Source organism: Rattus norvegicus, chromosome 5 (assembly GCF_021556685.1).
Source record: "Rattus norvegicus strain SHRSP/BbbUtx chromosome 5, alternate assembly SHRSP_T2T, whole genome shotgun sequence".
NCBI classification, from domain to species: domain Eukaryota; kingdom Metazoa; phylum Chordata; class Mammalia; order Rodentia; family Muridae; genus Rattus; species Rattus norvegicus.
In genome coordinates, this window is record NC_141538.1 from 63,523,664 (window position 1) to 63,544,595 (window position 20,932).

A 20,932-nucleotide genomic window follows, 5' to 3' on the forward strand; every position below is an offset into this window, starting at 1 on the left:
CCGGAAGAGCTCATATCCCAGGTCCCCGCAAACTCCTCAAACCCTACTAACGGCTGTTCCAGGTCACTCAGGCTCCGGACGCTCGACGACTCCCAGCTTTCCAAAGTGGGCATTTCCGCTGGCTCCTCCCTCCGCTCCGGGTCACGAGTTGTCTCCAGGACTCCACCCCTTTGCCGGCTGATAGGGTAACTTTCACCTTCTGATTGGCTGTTCTTTTTGTGGCTCGCCAACCTAACCGGATATAGAAGCAAGGCTTCCGCTTCCACCTTCTCCCTCCTCTCCGCTCGTCCTCCGGTAGCAGCCGCCAGCACAGTGTCCGCTGCTGGGCGGGGTGTCGGCGGATCGGTCGGTTGGTTTCGGCTTCGGTGTCGCTGCGTTTGAGTTGGGCCGTCATGGCTGAGTTGGATCCATTTGGCGCTCCCGCCGGTGCGCCCGGTGGCCCCGCGCTCGGGAACGGGGTGGCGGGCGCCGGCGAGGAAGACCCGGCCGCGGCCTTCTTGGCGCAGCAGGAGAGTGAGATTGCGGGCATAGAGAACGACGAGGCCTTCGCCATCCTAGACGGCGGCGCCCCCGGGCCGCAGGCACACGGCGAGCCGCCGGGGGGTCCTGGTGAGAGGGCGGCGGCGTTCGGGCGGGAGGACCTGGGGGCACTCGGGTCGGTTCTCTTCCGCGGGACTCGGGCTTCTGGCTGAAGCTTTAGGAGCTCAAAGAGGAAGTGAGACCCCGGCTGGGTCATTGCACAGACCTCCGCTGCTGCAGGCTGTCGGTGAACGGAGTGCTGCTGGGCCGGGGCGGAGGGGAGCGCAGATGCAGTGACTGTCAGGATCCGGGCCCGTTCTGTCCAACTTTTCACCAAGCAATTGCTTGTGCTGCCGCATTGGCGCAGTTTGGCCAGACTTACAGACGTGTCTGAGTCCACTCGGAAATTGCTTATTAGGAAAAAGTAAGAATAATAGAAACTTTGGGGCACACGCGCCAATAAAAATGTCAGCGTAGTTCAGCAGTTAAGATATATAAAATGTTGGATTGTGGGGAGGAGGAGAGGAAGATAAGGAATTCTTAGAAGATGGGCTGGCCGTGGAGAAAGAAACTAGTCCAGAGGATAGGTGTTACGTTATATACATTGCATAAATTGTTGAGAGTAGGACTCCGGGCGCTTGTCTTTGGAAACAACTTTGGAGGTAGTTACTGCCTCAGGGATAGTCCGGACCAATCAAAGAGAGAAAAAGAAGATGAATGTGGAGTGCAGCGTGGGCCTTTTCACAGCAAAGCTCAAGGAAAAGAGAAGGGATAGGATGACAGTTTGGCCTTTGGATGGCTTCCTTGTGTGATGCTCACGATTGTGGTATGGGAGGAAAGATGGAGTGGAAAAGGCCTATTCAGTCCCAAAGGAGGTAGGAAATTAGCTAGAAAAGAGAGAGAGAGAATGGCTTTCCATTTACAAGGAAGAAAAGCTTGGCATTGCAAAGCATGCATTTAGGTGTTTGGGACATGGGTACCAGAGGCTCGCCACCAGCCTGAGTAACATAGGGGGAACGAACGCTCCATCAAAAAAAAAAAAATGCAACTTAAAAAAATAAAATGGCAGCCTCTGGGGGAGAAGGAATATCTACACTCTGAACTGCGACTGTGAGGCAGGTCACTGAGGAGGGCAAACAGCATGGAGACATCGAGGGGTGCAGGCACAGGCTTTGGTGCACCAAAGTAATGCTTTGTGGGTATTCGAGGCCAGAGATCACAAATGACCATTCTAAGCAAGCAGAATATTTTGAGGCACACAAGTCATCCCCCAGCAGGAGCTGACATGGGAACATGTACTGTACCCCAGGTTTACAGTTTCCAGCAAGCTGCCTGGACAGAACTGGGGCGCAACCTAGAGCTGAGGCCGATTTTAAGTGACAGGGGCTGTTTTCTTTGGTCTTTTGCATTTGCCTGAGAACTTCTAAAATGTGCTTCTTACCCCCATAGTGTCCTTCCTTCACTTAATAGAAAGCTGAATCCTAGAGAGTCGTGACTTAGTTAAGAAGACAGCTGCACCTTGACTCAGACTGTACCTGACTCCTGCAGATGTTTCAGTGGGGTGCGCGTGGATGGGAGAACCGCTTTGTGGGTGTTGAATTGGGAGAGGAGTGTATGATTCTACGGTCAGTGTAGAAAGAGCCCTAACAGCACACAGCTCGGGGAAGGCAGCTTGGGAAGATAAAGTGGAGAGACTAGAACTGCACAGTTGGGCCTCTCTTCCAGCAAAGGGAAGGAAAGGGATGATTGCTGACTTAGTTCCTGGGAAAGACGTTTTTATGAACTAAGCATTTAATGACTTAATGCCAGATCCTGACAGTGTGTGGTGACACTGTAGTCTCAGCACTTCCTCTTGGGATTAGAGAACTTTCATACTCAACACAGTAGTGGTTGGGATTTGGGCTATCCTATGTTGCTTGAGGGTGAGTTTAGGCACTTTAGGTAACGGCCATCACTGCCCAGCCGGTTTCTTCTCTGTCTTAAGATACATAATGTATACCACACAGTGTTTTTAGAATTACATTAATTTGTCTGTAAAGTGCTTACTGGTGTGTAAGTAAGCAGCCAGTGAATTTTAACTACTACTTTCCTGGAAGTAGGAGGAGGCGTTACAAGGCTTGGAGGCTTTGGGGTGTACTGTGTAAAACGAAAGAGTAGGTGGGAGCTGTGCTTTCCAGAGGGACAGAGGAAAACAACATAAACGTGCCCCTTCTGTGGGGAAAATTCCCATGGGAGATGTGCACAGGTTAAACACAAGGCTGGGATTAGGAGGTAACCAACAGGTGAGATGGCGGGGATGGGGGGCGGGGGTGTAAAGAGGAAGGGCGCAGATGGTCAGGAGGGAGGCGGGGCAAGTCCAGGTATTAAAAAAATCCCTCACTGGTGGGGTCTGGCAGGAGAAGAATCTAGAAGGGATTGAGGAACCACAGAGCGTGGCCACAAGGCCCTGTGCTTCCAAGGAGCCCAGAGAGATGAATTAAGGGGTGTTTTCTGGAGGGAGATTAGTTTTATTGGTAGAAATGGGAGAGAGAAATAAAGAGTGTTACACGTGCTCTTTAAATATGCTGTGCATTTACTGCATCCAAACACCCCTTACACCTCTGCTTCACACAGCATCTGCCAGCTAAGCTGAGGGGTTTCGGATGAGAACTGTTTCTGTGTCAGTTAGGCCGTCCTAAGGTAGCAGGCTAATCAATCAGTGCTCAGCGAGGATGCAGCCCTAGGTCTGCCTGACCTCACTTGCTGACATAAACATAAGCTTAAAGTTGTTTTGCTCCATGGAAACTTTACTCTGGCCCTTGGTTCTTTAATTTTGGGCGAGTCGGGTGGTGGTTTGAGACAGGGTCTGTCCCTGTATCCTGGACTGTCTTGGAACTTGGTGCAAACAAAGCTGGCAGAACTCAAATCCTCTGCTTCTGTCTCTGAAGTTCTGAGATTAAAGCATGTCCTATTGTGCCTGACTTGGCCTTTGTTTCTTTCTAGACTTTCTGGTTTTTTGAGAGGGTTTCTCTGTATATCCCTGGTTGTACTGGAACTCACTCTAGATCAGGCTGGCCTAGAAATCACAAAGATCTGCCCACCTCTGCCTTGAAAGTGCTGGACTTAAAGGTGTGCCGCACTACTGCTTGGTTTCTTTCTGGACTTCTTAAGATGCCTGAGAAAGTCTCTTCTGGATCATTGGCGTTAGTGTAGCTATCCTAAATCAAGGGCCATAGATATAATTTCCCTGTTCCTGTAGACTGTCCTTCACTTGGGTCATTTGATTCAAGTAAGAATATGAGAAAAGGACTGGAGACATGGCTCAGTGGTTCAGATCACTGGCTGCTCTTTCAAAGGAACTGGATTCAGTTCTAGTATCACATAACAGCTGTAACTCTGGTCTCTGGGGATCTGATTACCTCTTTTCTTTGCAGGCATTGCATACAGGGCGGCACACACACACACACATACAGGCAGAGCACCCATACACACAAAATGTCAAAAGAATAATGGAGTATCTAATAAAGAGCTTGCTGCCCCAGTAATATGGGAGCAGTTGTAGCATTCCTCTGTGGGAAAGAAACTGTTACACAGTTTTATGCCTCTTAGCTACATAGAAAGAGGAATATGGGTGACAGACACAAGGCAGGAGGGGAGTTGGAGAGGGGGGAAGAGCTCAAAGCATGTGCCAGAGGGTCGGGATGAATCCTCAGACCCAAAGGACAGGCTACAAGTAGTTTAGGAGGTGTGGGATGTGCATTGCCCTGGTTTTATGTAGAGAGTAAGGGCCAAAGTCTTCTTTTGGAAACGGCCCTAAGATGAACTATATTAACTGTGTGGCTGTGATGTATTAACCATACTGTAGGACTGGTCAGGCTAGCCACTGCAGGCTCTAGGATGTAAAACTCTCTCACTCTACCTTACACAAGAACAAATTCCAGGTAAAGTACCAGAAGAGGGAGGGCCAGTGAGATGGCTCAGTGGGTGAAAGGCCCCTGCTGTCAAACAAGATGGCCTAAATAAATAAAGTGTAATAAATTATTTTTAAGTACCAGAAGAAAAATACAATTGTGGCATAGTCTGTGCAGAAGCCACGAGTTGGTAACATTGGCAGAAAAATTGCAGTTCTCAGTATTAATGTCCTAAGCCAAATTGAAAAACAAAATGGGGTGTTGGGATGTAACTCAGTTGATAGAGTGCTTGCCGGGTATACATGAAGCCCTGGGTTCAATTCCTAGCACCATATAAACCAACTTACATGGTGGTGTAGACCCATCTTCCCAGCACTTGGGAAAGTGGAGGCAGAGTATTAGAAGTTTATTTAAGGTCATTCTCACCAGCATACTCTTTGAAAACAGCCTGGGTTACAGTGAAAGCCTCTGTCAATTGTGCGCGCGCGCGCGCGCGCGCGCACACACACACACACACACACACACACACACACACACACACTCTCTGAACGTGGGAGATGGCTCAGGCTGGTTGAGTACTCCCTGCACAAGCTTGCCACCCTGAGTTAGATCCCAGTACTCATATAAAATCTGGCTGCTTGGTGGATGCCCGTGACCTCAGAGTTGGGAGGAGACAGGAGGATCCCTGGAGCTTGCTGGTCTACCAGCAGACCACATCTCAAACAATAAGGCTGAAGACAATTGAGGGGAGATAACAAGAACCCCTGAGCTCCACGTGTGTGCACAGAGAGAGGAGCCTGGGGAGGGAGGTGAACAAGATGGGAAAATACTTGCAACAGAATAGGTTTCGTAATAAAGGAAATTCAGAGATCAGAAGACAGGAAAAACAGGCAAATCTCAGACAGTTCATAAAGAAGAAAGTCAGGTGTCAGATACAAATACCTGACAGGGAGTAGGGACCTTCGCCTTAGTGCATACCCTGTGACCCAGCATTCTAAACAAGGAACTATCAAAGGAGTAGTTGACTATACCAGCCAAATACTTGTATTCACTGTTAGGAACCACTGTTAAAATTGTTAGGCCATATGCTGCCTACCTTTGGTGTCTTGCTGTGTGGCTGAAGCTCACCTGGAATTTGCCCAGGCTGGCCTCACAACCCTTGATCTCCTACGTCAGCTTCTGAATGCTGGCACTATAGGAGTGTATGAACATGCATAGTTCATATCCACACCCCAACCCCTGTGTGTGTGTGTGTGTGTGTGTGTGTGTGTGTGTGTAGGTCGGAGGAAAGCTTGCAGGAATCCTGTCCTGCTGTTTGGGTCACGGGGATGGGACTCAGGGTGTCGGGCAGCTTTTTTTTTTTTTTTTAAAGTGCAAATGAGTGTTTTGCCTGCATATGTGTTTCTGCACCACTAGGGTGCCTGGAACCCATGGAGGCAGGAGAGCACTGGAGCTCTTGGAACTGGAGTTACAGGTGGTTTTAAGCTGCCCTGTGGGTGCTGGGAATCAAACCTGGGTCCTCAGAGGGCCTCCAGTGCTCTTTACCCCTGAGCCATCCTTCCAGCTACCTTCTCCACTGAAGTATTTTGCCTTTTGATCCCATGGCCTCACTGAGGCATGGGGGCTAGGAAGCTGTCTTGTCACTGAGCTCTGTTCCAGCCCTGCCATCACTTCTTAAAGGCTACTTAGTAGCGCATAGCTGCTACAGTAGCAATATTATATTTTGCTGTATAGTCCTTAGTCCTTCCCTCCAGCCCCGATTGACAGGCTGGAATCTTATGTCTTGCAGATGCGGTTGATGGAGTGATGAATGGCGAATACTACCAGGTACGAAGTGCTCTTAACTATATTAAGTGATGTCTTAAGTGTGATTTGAACTGACTAACCTAAAAGAGACCCCAGTGCTGGTTCACTGCCTACCAGAGTGGACAGTGGAAGTGGTAGAAAGAGCTTTTTTAAAAAAACGAAAATTGAGATACTGGTCGTCATCCTCAATTCAAGCACTGTGTGCCTTATGCCATACCCAGCACTATAGAGGTCACTAGTGACAGTGTAGTCCTGGCTGTCCTGGAATTCACTGGACTGGGCTGGGTTCCCTCACAGTTTCACTTGCTCCTCAGCTGGAATCCACCACTAAGCCCGGCAGTCACAAGAACTTTAAGTAATTCCCCTTTTCTCTTTGTTAGAGTCTAATAAGGCTAAGCGGGTAATGATCCCCAGGTGGCCACATAGTATAATTCTCCAGTCAGTTCGCAACTATGGGTTTCCGTCAACCTGTTATTAGCTCTCAGGTCTTTACCCACCACAGAGAAGCCTCCCTGCCCTCTGACTCATAGTCACCCCCATTTTTTGATCCTTCCCTGATTTGACTACAGTTGCTATACTTTTGAATTCTTTCCTAAAGTTTACCGTCTGGCTAGATGTTATTCAGTGACTGTTCCCCTGTGTGGTAAAATGGCTTCTGAAGTCTTAGGCTCTAGGCTTGGCTTTGCTCTGTGCTTATTAGCTTTGAAGGCAGCACATAATCTCCGAATATGTCCCTTACCCATCCAGCCTCAACTCTCCTGTCACCCACTTGTGTCCCGCTTTTCAACAGATAGCAACTAGTCTGCCTCCCTCCTGAGAGCGCAAGGACCCAGCTCAGTAATGTTGCGATGCAGGAGGCTCTCTGGTGGCTTGTAGGGTTCTCTTACTGCTTTAAGTAGTCCTTTAACAGTTACAAGCCCGCCTTCTATGTGACCTGACGTTCTACTCTTGTGAAAAACATTTCAGAAAGACTTGGGGGCACTGATGGATATAATTGTTTTGTGTTAAGGAGAGCAATGGTCCAACAGACAGTTACGCAGCCATTTCAGAAGTGGATCGGTTGCAGTCAGAGCCTGAAAGTATCCGTAAGTGGAGAGAAGAGCAGACAGAGCGCCTGGAAGCCCTCGGTAAGGAATTCCGCTTTGCTTTCAGGTATCTGCTTACAGTAGAGTAGTTGACGAGAACTGTACTCTGATCCCCTTTAAGCTTGCATCGGCCATAGTGTCTCTGTTCAGTGTTGAGGAAGTTGTATTTCTCAGCCTAAAGGTCACAGGCCACTGGCAAGGATAGGCTTCATCAGCGGCTACTGCATGAAGAACTCGGGAGTGTAGGGAGGCGTCTTCTCCAGGAAGTGAAAGGCTCAGTTCAAGATTGCACCTTGCTGACTGGGTGCCTGGTTCCCGTCTTTCACTGTCATCATCTGAGGGAGTCAGTGATGCTGACTACAGCTGAGTGCTGTTGACAAGCATATGGGAACTTGAGGTACTGCTCATGTGAGCGACACTGACGGTTCACTTCTCATTTGAAAGATGGATCTACTGTTAGGAAATGTGTCCGTACCTTCCCATGCTGTGACAACATAGTGGACAGAATCAACTGAAGGAAGAAGGTTCAATTTGGCTCACAGTTTCAGACATAGCTGCTGGCTCTATTGCTTTCAGGTCTGGGAATAGAGAGACTTCCAGGCAGAACAGACAAAGGGCATCTGTTCGCCTCATAGCAGATAGGAAGCAGGGAAGTAAGGATGTCATACAGTTCAGAGGGACTCTCCACAGCCACCACTTCACCCAGCCTTTACCTTCCCCTGTTACCACATCTCCCAGTGGTCCATTCAGTCATGGATCAGCCCATGGATTAGGTCGAGTCTCTTACAGTGCAGTCACTTCCAACAGATAGCACCATGAGCCTTTTTTTTTAAAGTCCATAATTGAATTTGTGTGTGTGAATGTTGTAGCAGTGTCTTAGGGTTTCACTGCTGTGAACAGACACCATGACCAAGGCAACTCTTATAAGGAATTTAGTTGGGTCTGGCTTACAGGTTCAGAGGTTCAGTCCATTATCATCAAGGCGGGAGCATGGCAGTGTCCAGGCAGGCCTGGTGCAGGAGGAGCTGAGTTCTACATCTTCACCCAAAGGAAGCCAGGAACAGACTCAACATCCTAGGAGAAGCTAGGAGGAGGGTCTCCAAGCCCAGCCCCACAGTGACACACTTCCTCCAACAAGGCCACACCTTCTAATAGTGCAGCTCCCTGGGCCAAGCACATTCAAACCGTCACAAGCAGCATGTCTGTCTGTGTAGTGTGTCTGGTACCTGCAGAGGTCAGAAGAGGTTGTTGGATCCCCTGCACCTGGAGTTACAGATGGTTGTGACCCATAATGTGGATGCTGGTCTTCTGCAAATCAACAAGTGCTCTAAATTCCAGAATCTTCTCTCAGGCTGTCTACATGAGTCTTTTTAGGGGATCCTATCATTTCCAAATCATAACATGGACTTTTTTTCTTTACCTTATTATCCCTGTAAGGTAAGGGATCTTTTTGCATTTAAAAAAAGTATTTATTTTTTATGTGCATTGGTGGTTGTGACTGCATGTATGTCTCTGTGAGGGTGTTGGATGCCCTGGAACAGGAGTTTCAGATGATTGTAAGCCACCATGCGGGTGTTGGGAATTGAACCCAGGACCTCTGGAAGAGCAGCCAGTGCTCTTCCCTGCTGAGCCATCCCTCCGCCCCCCCCCCCTTTTCATTTTTATGAATAAAGGTATTGAGGATCATAAGTAGATTACATTTGAAGCACACAGCTAAGGAGTGTGGTAAAAACAAGTTTGGGTTTGTCTGCTCTGCTGAGGCTCCACATTTACCCCACGAGCCACGTGGCTTTCTACGTGCATTTTGTGTACAGGGCCATCTAACTGGGCAGGCCAAGCCCTACCGTGGCATCAGCTTCTTGTTTCTCTGGCTGTCCTGGAACTTGATACTTCGATCAGACTGGCCTCAAATTTACAGAGAACCATCTGCCTCTGCTTTCCAGGTGCTGGGACTAAAGGTATATGATATCATGCCTAGCCCTAACAAAAATAATTGTAATGATTGTTAGAATACATAGAAAGAATATAGTCCAATCAAAACACTTAAAAATTGTAAACATGTCAAGGTTCTATTTTGAGACCCAGGATTGGACTCAGGCCATCAGGCTTCTACCCCAGAACCATCTTGCCAGCCACAAAAGGGGTGTGATTGGGAAGTGATTCCAGTTTGCAGTTAGGTCAGGTAGTAGATTTTTATTTCCTTGAAGCTCACGTGGCCTCCTCAACTTCTGGAGTCTGATGGCAGAGTAGTTTATCCTCTGCCCTGTGTGTGCCATGGGCAGGACTGTCGGCAGTTCTCTGCCGGTATGTCAGAGGCTTTCGGGGGAGCTCATAGTATACAGTCTTGTGTGAGTGCCAGGCAACTTCCGGTGAGTTAAACAACAAAGAAGAGAGTCTGTAATAGCAGGACGCCTGGAGATGGCTCTAGACACAGCCTGGCCCAGGAGGTTAGTACGTGTCTGGCAAAGGGCAGATGCCCAGGAATACTCTGCTTCTTCAGGCCTTCCTTTACTTGATGCCACCCTGCTTTCACTCTCCTTCTCCAAGGTGCTAATTACAGGTTGGGCTCTTACTCTGTGCTTGGAGACCTCTCTGGATTACTTGATGGTTATATAATCATGTGATTATTTCCAGGTTTGTGTACTGAAGTGAGTCAAGTGTGAGCTTGAGAGCAGACTGGGTCTTTGCTCGCCCCTTATCCATGGCAAGCTTACTCAGCTTTTTGAGGGCTTTTTCCTCCCTTACTGCTGAAAAGGAACCTAAAATTTATCTTCTTGGGAGTATTGTAAAGATTGAGGTCCATGAGAGGATGTCCCCAAGACCATGTTTAACTGTTAGCAATTCACATGTGCTGCTAGCAGTGATCATGCTTCCCTGCCTTTGTGACAGGTGGTCTTCAACCAACATCGTGCAAAACTACATTTAATCTAAAACTTGACTTTGGTGGCTAAGAGTATTGACTGCTCTTGCAGAGGACCCCAATTCAGTTCATAGCAACCACATGGTGGCTCACAACTGTCCGTACCTCTATCTCATGGGTTTTCATATCTCTGGCCTGCATATGTGCTGGATTGTGTGTGAGCACACACACCAAAAAAGAGCTTGCAAAGGAGAAAATGTTTGCGAATCCAGGGTAGCAAACCTGCAGATATGAATTCTCTCTGAACTTACTACTGTCTTAAGCCTTTTGGTGATTGTTAACCGGTGACCCTGTGTCCTTGGCCCCTGCAGCTCCCTCCATCCCGGTTTTCTTTCACTTAGCTCTGTTACAAACTGACTGTCATCCAAACTGGAGTAGGTATTCTGTGGTCCTGTGTCCTACCATTCTCTGATTTGTGAGCCATTTCTACCTCTGCTAATTTTACTGTTAGTTTCCTGCCTCGCCAAGTGTTTCTGCCATATTTATAATTAGAGTAACTTTGTTTGGGGTGTGGACTGTGTACATTTCTAGAAGAGTTAGAAGAATCTGTTCCGTTAGTTGGGAGAGTACTTGCCCAGCATGCACAGAGTCCTGAAGTCAGTCCCTAACACAATACAAAACTGGGCAGAGTCACACATTTCTGTAAATTAGCATTCAGAGGGGGAAGCAGGAGGTAGAAGTTCACAGTTTTCACCAGTATCATAGGTTAAGGGTCATCCTGGGCTACATGAAACATTGGCTCAGAAAAAGAAAAAGTTGTTATTTATGCCCGTGCACCATATGTGTGAGGTGCCTGTAGAGGCCAGAATGAGGGTGTAGGGTCCCCTGGAACTGGAGTGAACGATGGTTGTCAGCTACCATGGGATATGGGTGTTGGGATGGAACCCAGGTCCTCTGGAAGAGCAGCCAGTGCCCTTAACCGATGAGCCATCTCCCATCATTTTTCCCAACATCTGTATGCTCAGAAGATACGTCGGTAACTTCTATAGGACTACAGTGTTATACGTTGACATGAACTTATTTTTGCTTTCCCTCAGTTGTATTCTTTTCTCTCCTAAAAGATGCCAATTCTCGGAAGCAGGAAGCAGAGTGGAAAGAAAAGGCAGTGAAGGAGCTGGAAGAGTGGTACGCAAGGCAGGATGAGCAGCTACAGAAGACAAAAGCCAGCAACAGGTGGGTCCTCTGTGCATCTAGAACAGCCTGCTCTCTGAGACTGAGTAAATCCATTTTCTAGAACCCAGTCTAGGTTCTTGGCTGTGCCTGCCTTCTTAGAAAAGCCTTGGAGATCTGGAAGAAACTGCTAGAAACAGAGGCCGCAGGTTTCCTGGGTCTTATGAGCAGAATCAACTTGGATTGAGTTTGGCTCTTAAACTGGGTTTGGTTTCATCAGCTGTGATGGTGTGACCTGGGAAAGTTAGGCCCTGGAGAGCCCTGAGATGAAAGGTCAGTTGCAGTCTCGTGACTTGTGAGAGAGACAATTACAGACAACATACAGATCCCCCTAAGTGTGGCCCTGTCCTCCTAGAGAGGCTTTCTGAAGTCCTTAGCAGGGATGTGCTCTGTAATTACGCAGCTTAGGACGTTCCAGCTTGAACTACAGGGTGAAGGCTTCACTGACTGCTACCTGTGCTTAAGAAGCTTCAAGCTGATTTCCTAAAATTGCTTTAAACACGTACGCGAGCGCGCATACACACACACACACACACACACACACACACACACACACACACACACACACACACCCTGTGGGGAGAGAAAACACTCATTTTCCTATCATTACAAACAGTAGCTGTGGGATGCACTCATTTCTTAGGAGCCCTTACTTGGGTGTAGCCTAGGGGAGACACTCGAGCGGCTTTCCGGTGGATTCAGAGCCACCTCATTGTTAAAACAAAGCTAAGCCCAAGGCTGAGTCTGTTGTTTTTTTTGTGGGCAGCTCTTAGGTGGAAATCTGACAGAATGTAGCTAACCCTCACCAGCCAGCTGGTGCCATCGTGAAGCAGCTGTGACAGGATAAGTAGGCTCTTCCCTATGACGGTCCTTTAAACCCTCGTGTGTTTCCTGGTCATCTTTGGCACTGTCCTTTGATGCCGAGCCCAGGCCTCTCCACCTGGTCGTTTCTCTGAGGGTTGTCCTCTCCTCTTCTCTAAGACAGGTTCCATCTGAGTAAGGTGGGGACCACTGTGAGTCAGGGTTGGTTGCCACGGGGACAGTTGCCATCAGGCTGCCCAGAGCTGCCGCGCTGATGGGAAGTGTGAAATGCCAGGCTCCCCTGCTCTTCCCACCTCGATGATTCCCTCCAGGGTCCAGCGCAGCTCTGCAGTAAAGAGAGTACCGCAGTGTGGTGCTTCCCAGCAAAGGCCCCCGGCACCCACTCTGCTCTGAAGTCCCGAGGTTAGGCCCACCAACTCTTCCTGCATCGGGTCCCCGGGCTTCAGCAGCTTGACAGACGGATTTTCAAACTTGATAAGGAAGACGTGAGGCTTTCTATTGCAGAGGGCTTTGCTCACTCCCTTTATTTAGAGGACTGCCCCGTGTCTGATGTAGGGCGTAGAGGGCGGGCGAGGTTCTTCATGTAGTCAGACGGTACTCTGATTACTTGGAATTATAGAATGTTGAGTTCACTGACCCTCCGTAGTTTCAGAGAGGAGAGATTTCTCATGGAGTGTTAGCATATTACTGTCAGAAGCCCGCTCATCTGCCTTGTAAAACTTGCTTACAGGCTCGAGTCTGTGTGTGTAAGTAAAGTTAGGATGTACTAGCCACCATCCCACAATACTAGGGCAGAAGATAGTTTTTTACTCTGTTCCTGCAGGTTTGGTTTTTTTATGTTTTTGGTTTTTGTGTTTTATCTTGAGACAGTCTTTCTGTGGCTGGCGTCACTCAGAGAGGTCCCCCCGCCTCTGTCTCCCAAGGGCTGGGACTAAAGGAAAGGCCTGTGCTACCACTGCCGGCTTCCAGTGATTTCTTCAGAGGATGGTGGTTAGGTGGATGTGTGAGGGGCTAGGAATGAAGCTCTGTGATGTGCTAAATCCTCAAAATGACTAAGGGAAGGATGGGCACCCATCAAGCCATTGGTGGTACCACACCACTGTAATCGCATGCTCTGAAGGCTGAGACAGACGTGGGGTTAACCTGGGACAGACAGACAGACAGAACGCCTCACCAAGATACCAGAGCATATCCCAGCCAGTGTAGAGCGTCAGCAGAAGGTTGGGGTTGGGCGGGGTGGGGTGTTAGGTTCCTATGTAGATGGACTGTGTTGTCAGTGCCAAGCCACATCTTTTATCCCAAGTTAGGGCCAGAGCATGAATCATTCAGTAGTGGCCTATGAAAAAGCATGGAGGACAACTCTAGAACTCCCTTCCCAAGCCAGAAGAGAGACATTCCTCTTGTGAGAGGTCTCTTGTATTAGGACTTTCAGCTCTAACCAAGGCCTAAAAAGCACTTGAGGAATTAAAAGTCATTAGTCTTAGCAATGGTAGACTTCTTTTCCCATGCCCACTGTGGGGCTATTTCTAGAGTGAAGCCCTGAGTTGTTATTTTAGGCCCTTGGTCAGACATTCCTCTCCCCTTTCCCAGGTCCGCCTCATCCTGGAGAAGAGCAGCCAGGAGGGCGCCTGTGCTGTGCTTACTGTGTGCAGTTTTGTCCCTCAGAGGCCCTGCTTGTCCATGACAAGCTCTTTAGTGTTGGGCCTGGTTGTGAAGAGGCAGAGCTTCACAAAGGCCTTTGTTGTGAAGTGATGCCCTGGGGTGGGGGGAAGTAAACCTTTCTTCTCCCCCAGTTGGAGCAAGGCAGCATTAAACGGATTAGACTAAGCCTTCAGTAAACTGAAGGGATCAGAGCTGCCTGCCCTTCTTTGCCGCCTATTTTTGGTGACTCACCGGCAGCTGCTTCCCTGCTGAGTCCCTGAGTTACAACCGGGCTGCTCCCTTTGCCTTCTTTAAATGTCCACAGATAGCCTCTGTGGAGAGCTAGGAAAGAGTGAAGGAGAGAGTTAGGAAAGGTGTGTTCCGTGAGGGATTGCACAGTGTGTGAGGCCCTGGACCTGGTCTGCAGCACTGCCTGAAGTGGATACTCACGATCCCAGCATCCCTAAGACGGGTAGAGGCAGGAGAACTAGAACTTCAGGTCATCCTCAGTTACCTGTCAAGTTTAAGGCCACCCTGGGCTACATGAGACCGTTTCAAAATGAAATAAATATATACTAGAACGTATGTTACTAGAATTTGCTTTCATATAAACGTGTGTGTAAGTTCAAGAGTGATTATGATTGTCCTTTAAAAATGTCCCTCCCAGCCAGGTTCTGCCTCTCAATATGAGAGGCCAGGGCTACAAAATGAGATCCTGTCTCAAAAAATTTTCCTGGTTTTTATCCTAAAACGATGTAGCAAAGGACAGGCTGAGACTTAGCAAGGTTTTTCGGTGTACCTTCTTGAGGCACTGAGCCCTGGTTAGTGAAATCCTGCCGATTGATCCTCCCTCACCCCCACCGGCACATAAAGACTTGCTGAAGGTCAGGACTTTAAGCTACACTGTCGAAAGCCCAGAGTGGCACATACGTGTTTAGAAACTGTCCTGGCTTCCTGAGCAGACACAGAACCCCGGGCCAGAGCCCAGACTAGCTTCTGCTTCCCAGACCACTTACCCTCCAGCCTCTCTTACGTCTGAGACTGACATTTTGCAACAGGTTTTTTTTTTTCATTCCACGAAGCAAGTATGGGGAAGCAGTGATTAGGCTGAAGATTTGGGATTAAATCTTTGGGACTGTGTCCATCTCTTGCTTGGCAGTGATCATACCCAATGATAATTCCTGAGGCTGGCAGAAAGGCAGCATGGCGTCCTGAGCTGGCAAACGTTATAGTGAGTAAAACATGTGCACTGCGAACCACACTGCCACTAGCTGACCAAGTCTTCACCACTGAGCCTCGGTCTCCTTCCCTGGGGAGGAGGGCGAGAACACCGGCAGCATGGGTGGTAACCGTTGCCGTATGGAATGGCACGTGGCCCTTAACAAAGCGCTTACTAAAGGTTGTCGTCAGTGAGGCCCAGAGCTCTCCATAGAGCCCATGAAGGCCAGCTGCCAAGATGCCTCTGTCCACTGCAGCTCCGACCGCTGGAAGCCCCCTGGGGTCAGATGGAGCCTTGGGAGCAGCTCCCTGGGGTGCTGTCACGCCTACTGTGGATTTTAGATGTTTCTGCTTCTCAATGTTTTCTCTTTTTTCCTGCCTGCTTGCCTGCCTTTTGGACTTCTTGCTGTCTAGGGTGGCAGATGAAGCTTTCTACAAACAACCCTTCGCTGACGTGATTGGTTATGTGTATGTTGCAAAACTAATTCCTTTTCTTGTTTGATTCTTTCTTTCTGTTTAGAGTTATTGCTCTTAGTTGTCACAAGTTGCTTTGCTTTTTAAACTATTTCACATTGGCTCTGTGGGGCTGCTTGAGAGTTGATAAGCTAGATATGACTGTTGCTAATCTTGCAGAACTGTCACTCCACGCACTCCCTGGTGACATTTTCACATTGAGGTCCTGGAGGGAAGCAAGCTTTCATGCTCCCTCTGGGAAGGGTTTGTTTTGGGCTTAGATGGGTCTGACACTTGCTGGTGCTGCCAGCTTCCAGGCCCTGCTGCCTGCCTGTCTGCCTAAGCTGGGAGGAGAGTTTCCCCTGTGGAGTCAGGGATGACCTAAGGTGTTGGGCTGCCATGGTCAGCAGCACCATATATTACCAGAGTCAGCGCTGGGAAGTGTGTGGTAGGTGGAGGGTGGGGTGGCACGGGGGATGGGGGCTCTGCCTTGCCAATTCCTGATCCTTAAAGAAGTGAAGTGTCACTCAGGCAGCATGGGTCTCTGTCACTGTTTTTCTCTGGTCTTAGGTGTCAGAAATTGCTATTTTAGTGACCAGCTTCTGGTGCCCTGTCCCCTCCCCAGCACAGAGGCCCCCAGCTGCGAAGTCAAAACTGTCCAGTAAACGACTTCAGTTTTCTCCCAGAAAACTGTCTTTTCTGGAAAGGCTTTTTTGTTTCAATAAAATATCCTTGTTAATGAAAACAGTATTGCTGAGGACTTGGAAATCGTCCTGTTTTCCTTTTGATGACAGAACTAGAAGGAAAAAATGACAGCTGCTTGGGCAAGTTGGTAGACAGAGTCTCTTGGGGCCCATGACCCTGAGATGGCCACCTCATTAGACAGCAGAACTGGGTGTCCTGGGTCCCCGGGTGAGTTTGCAATGAGACTTGTGAAATGCTGGACTTACAGGTGGTGTTCACTTTGACTTTTACACGTTCTCTGGAGTAGAAATGGAGACTGAAAAGGTTGAGTCTGGGTTTGCTGGACAGCAGGGTGGCTGGCAAAGGCAGCTGCACGCTCCCGGGCCTAGGAAGAGCGGCAAGGGCATGTGTAGCTTACTGACCATCTGCATTGAATCATTCTCATTTCTATATCTGACCTAAAGTTTCTCCTTGTTTCTTTTCTTCTCTTCACCTTTAAGCACAAACATAAACCATCCTTGCTACAGCCTAGAACAGTTAAGTAAACCTTCCTCACTGCCCTAACTGTGTGTGCCATGAAGTCGCAGTGTTGTAGTGGCTCTGGGCTTCAGCAGTGTTTGCCACGGCCATCCCTGTGAGAGTGCCACCCTCTGTCCCCACAGACCGGTCATCTCCATTGCTTTTGCTTTGCCGTGATGCTTGTTGGAGTAGCTAAAGTACATTGTGTCTTTCCCACTTTTACCACCGTCCTTTGGGCTGTCGCTCTAGCCAGTAAGTTCCCACTGGGGGCGGGCTGGTCCTGATGTGAAAGAACGTTGGGGTGGCGTCCTGCCAAAAAGCAGCTCACGTTGGCTCTCCTGCCAGGGTCTTCCCTGAGTGGCTCCAGATGCCTGGCTGGAGAGAAATGGCAGACTTGTTGGCTGAGCTGGTGACTGTCCTAATGCCCCCTTCCAGAATGGCTTTAGTCTCTAGTACCTGCTAGCATGGGAGCTTGGTCTTGAATGCCTTTTGCTCTGCCCTGTTTCTCTCCAGCCTTAGGATAAGTTTGAGGCTATTATGCAGTGACCCAAGGGCTTTTGGGAAATCTGAATTCCCTTGAACCTCAGTGTAGCCCAGCATAAGCTACTCTGTAAGCCCTTGATCAGCCTGCTGCTTTCTCTTCTTGTTCAGAGAAGCAGTTTGTGATTGGCCAAGGATTTGCTTTTTCATGCTCTGATGAGCAAAGCCAGCCATAGAGACAGAGCGAGCCCTGAACCAAACCTGTACTCCGCCATTTCACACAGCAGCCTGGGTACTGTATCTAGGAGAGCTGGCCACATGTCTGCCCTTGGTTCTGACCTGAGCTCTAGGGGCTGATATGATACTCTCTGGAAAACCAGAATGCCACTTTTGAGTCAAAAGTCACTCACTCTGTAACAAGTTAAAGCAAGGCAGCCATCAGACTGCTCAAAGGGTTTTTACATTAAACCAACATATTCTGTTATTGCTTCCAGGGCAGCAGAAGAAGCCTTTGTAAACGACATTGACGAGTCATCCCCAGGCACTGAGTGGGAGCGGGTGGCCCGCCTGTGTGACTTTAACCCCAAGTCCAGCAAACAGGCCAAAGATGTCTCTCGCATGCGCTCAGTCCTCATCTCCCTGAAGCAGGCGCCCCTGGTGCATTGAAGAGCCACCCTGTGGAAACACTACGTCTCCGATCTTAATCCTACTCAGTGAAGCTGTTCACGCAATTGGATTAATTATGCCGAGTTCTTTTGGACCAAACCTTTTGTCTTTAGAGTTGATCATTGTTTGTGATTGCATGTTTCCTTCAACTGTGTTCTCCCTGGCATTCAGAGAAGAGAGAGGAAGAGGAAGGGAGGGGAGCTCCCAACAGTAGCCTCAACCTGTGCTTTTGTGCATTATTCTGAGAATAAATTTCTGTTTCAAACAATATATACGTGAGGCATTTTTACTTGATCTCAAAATGGTGCTGCAGCTCGGGGCAGGCTTAAAGGGGTGAGAGATTCGCAGTTATTTCTGGGACTGAGAAGGCACTGCCCTTGAGCATCTGCCCTTTTTAAACTGTAGTAACTCCAAATTTCTGGTGTTGGGGGGGGGCTCCTAGGGTATGCTAGGTAAGCATACTATCACAGCCCATCAACCTCCCTCTTTCCCTTTTGAAATAGGGGTCCATTTTAAGAACCAGTTTAAAGCCCCTCCCTCCATGATGCCTTACTCCTCTCCCTGGACGCCCATAGCCCTTGGTTTTGGTATTGGCTACATGCCATTGTCTTGGATTTTCTTGGATACATGACAGCTTTAAATTTTGATATTATCCAGATGAAGTAGAGGACAGAAGTGATGGCTGTGAGTTCCAAAGCTAGACCATATAGGGCAGCACAGCTGACGCATTAAATCTCTGCCTGGTAACCCCGAGCCACTCTATATAAGACGTTCTTCTGTGGTGAAGCCACCATGTATCAAGGAAACAAGCTCACCCGGAGACCACCTGAGAGCCCTTCGTGTCGGCTCTAGCAAGTGCACAGCGCTAGGAGCAAAGGCTCTCCCACCTGAAAATGGAGCTGCTGTTTACAGTCTGTTGTCCTTAATGCACAGCATTTGCAATTCTTAGCCACATGTAGCTTCATAGGTGACAGAATGAGGGAAGAGACTGGCCCTGATGGCACACACCTTTCATCCCAGGCAGACTGGTGAAGCAGAGGCAAGTGGATCTCTTGAGTTTGAAGCCAGCCTGGTCTACATAGTGAGCTCCAAGTCCACTAAGGCTGCACAGTGAGACCCTGCCTTTAACAAAGAGGAAGCAGTCATTGGTTTAGGGGTTATTTATTGGGTGTTCGACGTCAGTTCTGAGCTTCCTTCTTGGGGCTACCTTTTCTCTGTGTCAAATGTAGATGCTAGTTTAGTAATGGTCTCTATTAATAGCTCCTTTTCCCTTGGTTAAGAAAGCAGTGGTACTTGATTATGATAATGTAATGTATGATAATGTATGTAATGATAAAAGTAAGGCCACAAACACAAAGCTCTTGAGAAAAGAATTGCTTTTAGTTTAAGGGTAAGCATGCTATAAGGGTGTTAGGACTTACACAAGGAGGGGTTGGGGATTTAGCTCAGTCGTAGAGTGCCTGCCCAGCAAGCGCAGGCCCTGGGTCCTCAGCTCTGGGAGAAAAAAAAGACTTGGACAAGGAAGTGTATTTTGTCTTAAATTGGATTCAGAATCGCAATAAAATTTTTTAATTGAGACATAGGTTAATCATAGGTTATTTTGTCAGAATATATTACACTTTCCACAAGATTTGGCTTTCAGTTTGGTATCATCCTTTTAAATACCTGGCTCACAGCATGGTGGCAGTGCAGTCTGGTGTGCAGTAACTACAGGTATATCCTCTGCCCAGACATGGCTGCCTGGATGATAACCAGGCCTGGGTGACGAGTGAAGGCAGCAGTTTAACCTGTGGGTTGTGACCCCTTTGAGGGGTCATATATCAGATATCCTGCATGTCATATTTACATTATGATTCATAACAGCAGAATTAGCAACAAAATAATTTTATGGTTGGGGGGTCACCACAACATGAGTTCTATTAAACTCATTTAATACGTGGAATGGTATTAAAGGGTTACAGCATTAGGAAGGTTGAGAACCACTGGTTTAAGGGCTGGCTATAACCAGCCCAAGAAAGGTATGTGTGTAGGTGACAGGAAAGCTGGGGGTGCTGAGCCTCGAGCCTCGAGCCTCTTGATGCTGACGGCCCGGTGTAGGCATGAAGCTGCAGGGTTGGAGTTTGCCCTGCTAGTTCGGTTTATGTCCAGTGTTCTCACTGCTCCTGTCTCCCACTGTGCCCCTAGTTCCTTCCATGCCCCATTCCTCGTGTCCCTAGTCCTATGCCTCCATTACTCTTTGGAAGTTAAATGTACACTCTGCCATTGTGGGTTGGAAGTCTGTAATTTTCATTTTTCCCAGGGGGTTGTAGTTGAGAGATTCCCTTAGTCTCAGAAGAAACTTAGTACTGAGGCTGTTAGAGACTACAGGGACTTTAAAGATGTCCAGGAGTTTATGGGAGTCAGGAGTGGATGTGTTCGGAATGGGAATGTCTTCCGTGGGCTCAGGTGTTCTCAGTATGCCCCTCAGGTAGCTGAGCTGTTTGACGAGGGCAGCCTGGGTGAGTCCATGGCCTTCCCCCAATTGCCGTTCACTTACCCTGCTGTTTGCTTGTAGTTGATGTGATTTCTCAAGCTCCCTGCCCTGGCCTCCTGCCTCTGCCTTCCCTGCCTTTATGGATTCTCTAGAACTGTAGGCTAAATGCTCTCTTCCATAAGTTGCCTTGGTCACCTTCACAGCAGCAGAAGGTGCTGACAGACTGGCATTTGCTGGTGCTTATGCCAGGGTACAGTTAGTGGTCAGAACCTCAGACTTTAATATTTTGTCATTCAAGAAAGCAGATTTTAGGCTGGGTGTGGTAACTCATTATCTATAATCCCAGTACTCTGGAAGCAGGGGCAGGAGGATGGTTCTGCGTTTAAGAGAAACCAAGGATACAGAGACAAACAAGATTCTGTCTTAAAAACAAGCACAACGAAAAGACAATAATTTAGTCAGAATCCAGATCCATGGCTTTCAGCGGTAGGTGTCACACAGCACTCAGAACCATGCACGCACTCTACTTCTGCTGACACTCTGGGTCCTTCCTGCTAGCTCTGGGAGGAGAAGGATGGCCACTAAG

General features: G+C 48.4%; 1 protein-coding gene across 4 annotated transcripts; it reads left to right on the forward strand.

Moving 5' to 3' along the window:
- The first annotated feature begins 269 nt into the window (after positions 1–269).
- Clta (clathrin, light chain A) lies at positions 270–18,143 on the forward strand. Of its 4 annotated transcripts, NM_031974.2 has the most exon segments (7): positions 270–609; positions 6,199–6,236; positions 7,225–7,342; positions 11,282–11,393; positions 15,486–15,539; positions 16,709–16,744; positions 17,702–18,143. In NM_031974.2, coding segments are annotated over 7 exon segments (747 nt in total). In that variant the 5' UTR covers positions 270–392; the 3' UTR covers positions 17,874–18,143.
- Positions 18,144–20,932: the final 2,789 nt, after the last annotated feature.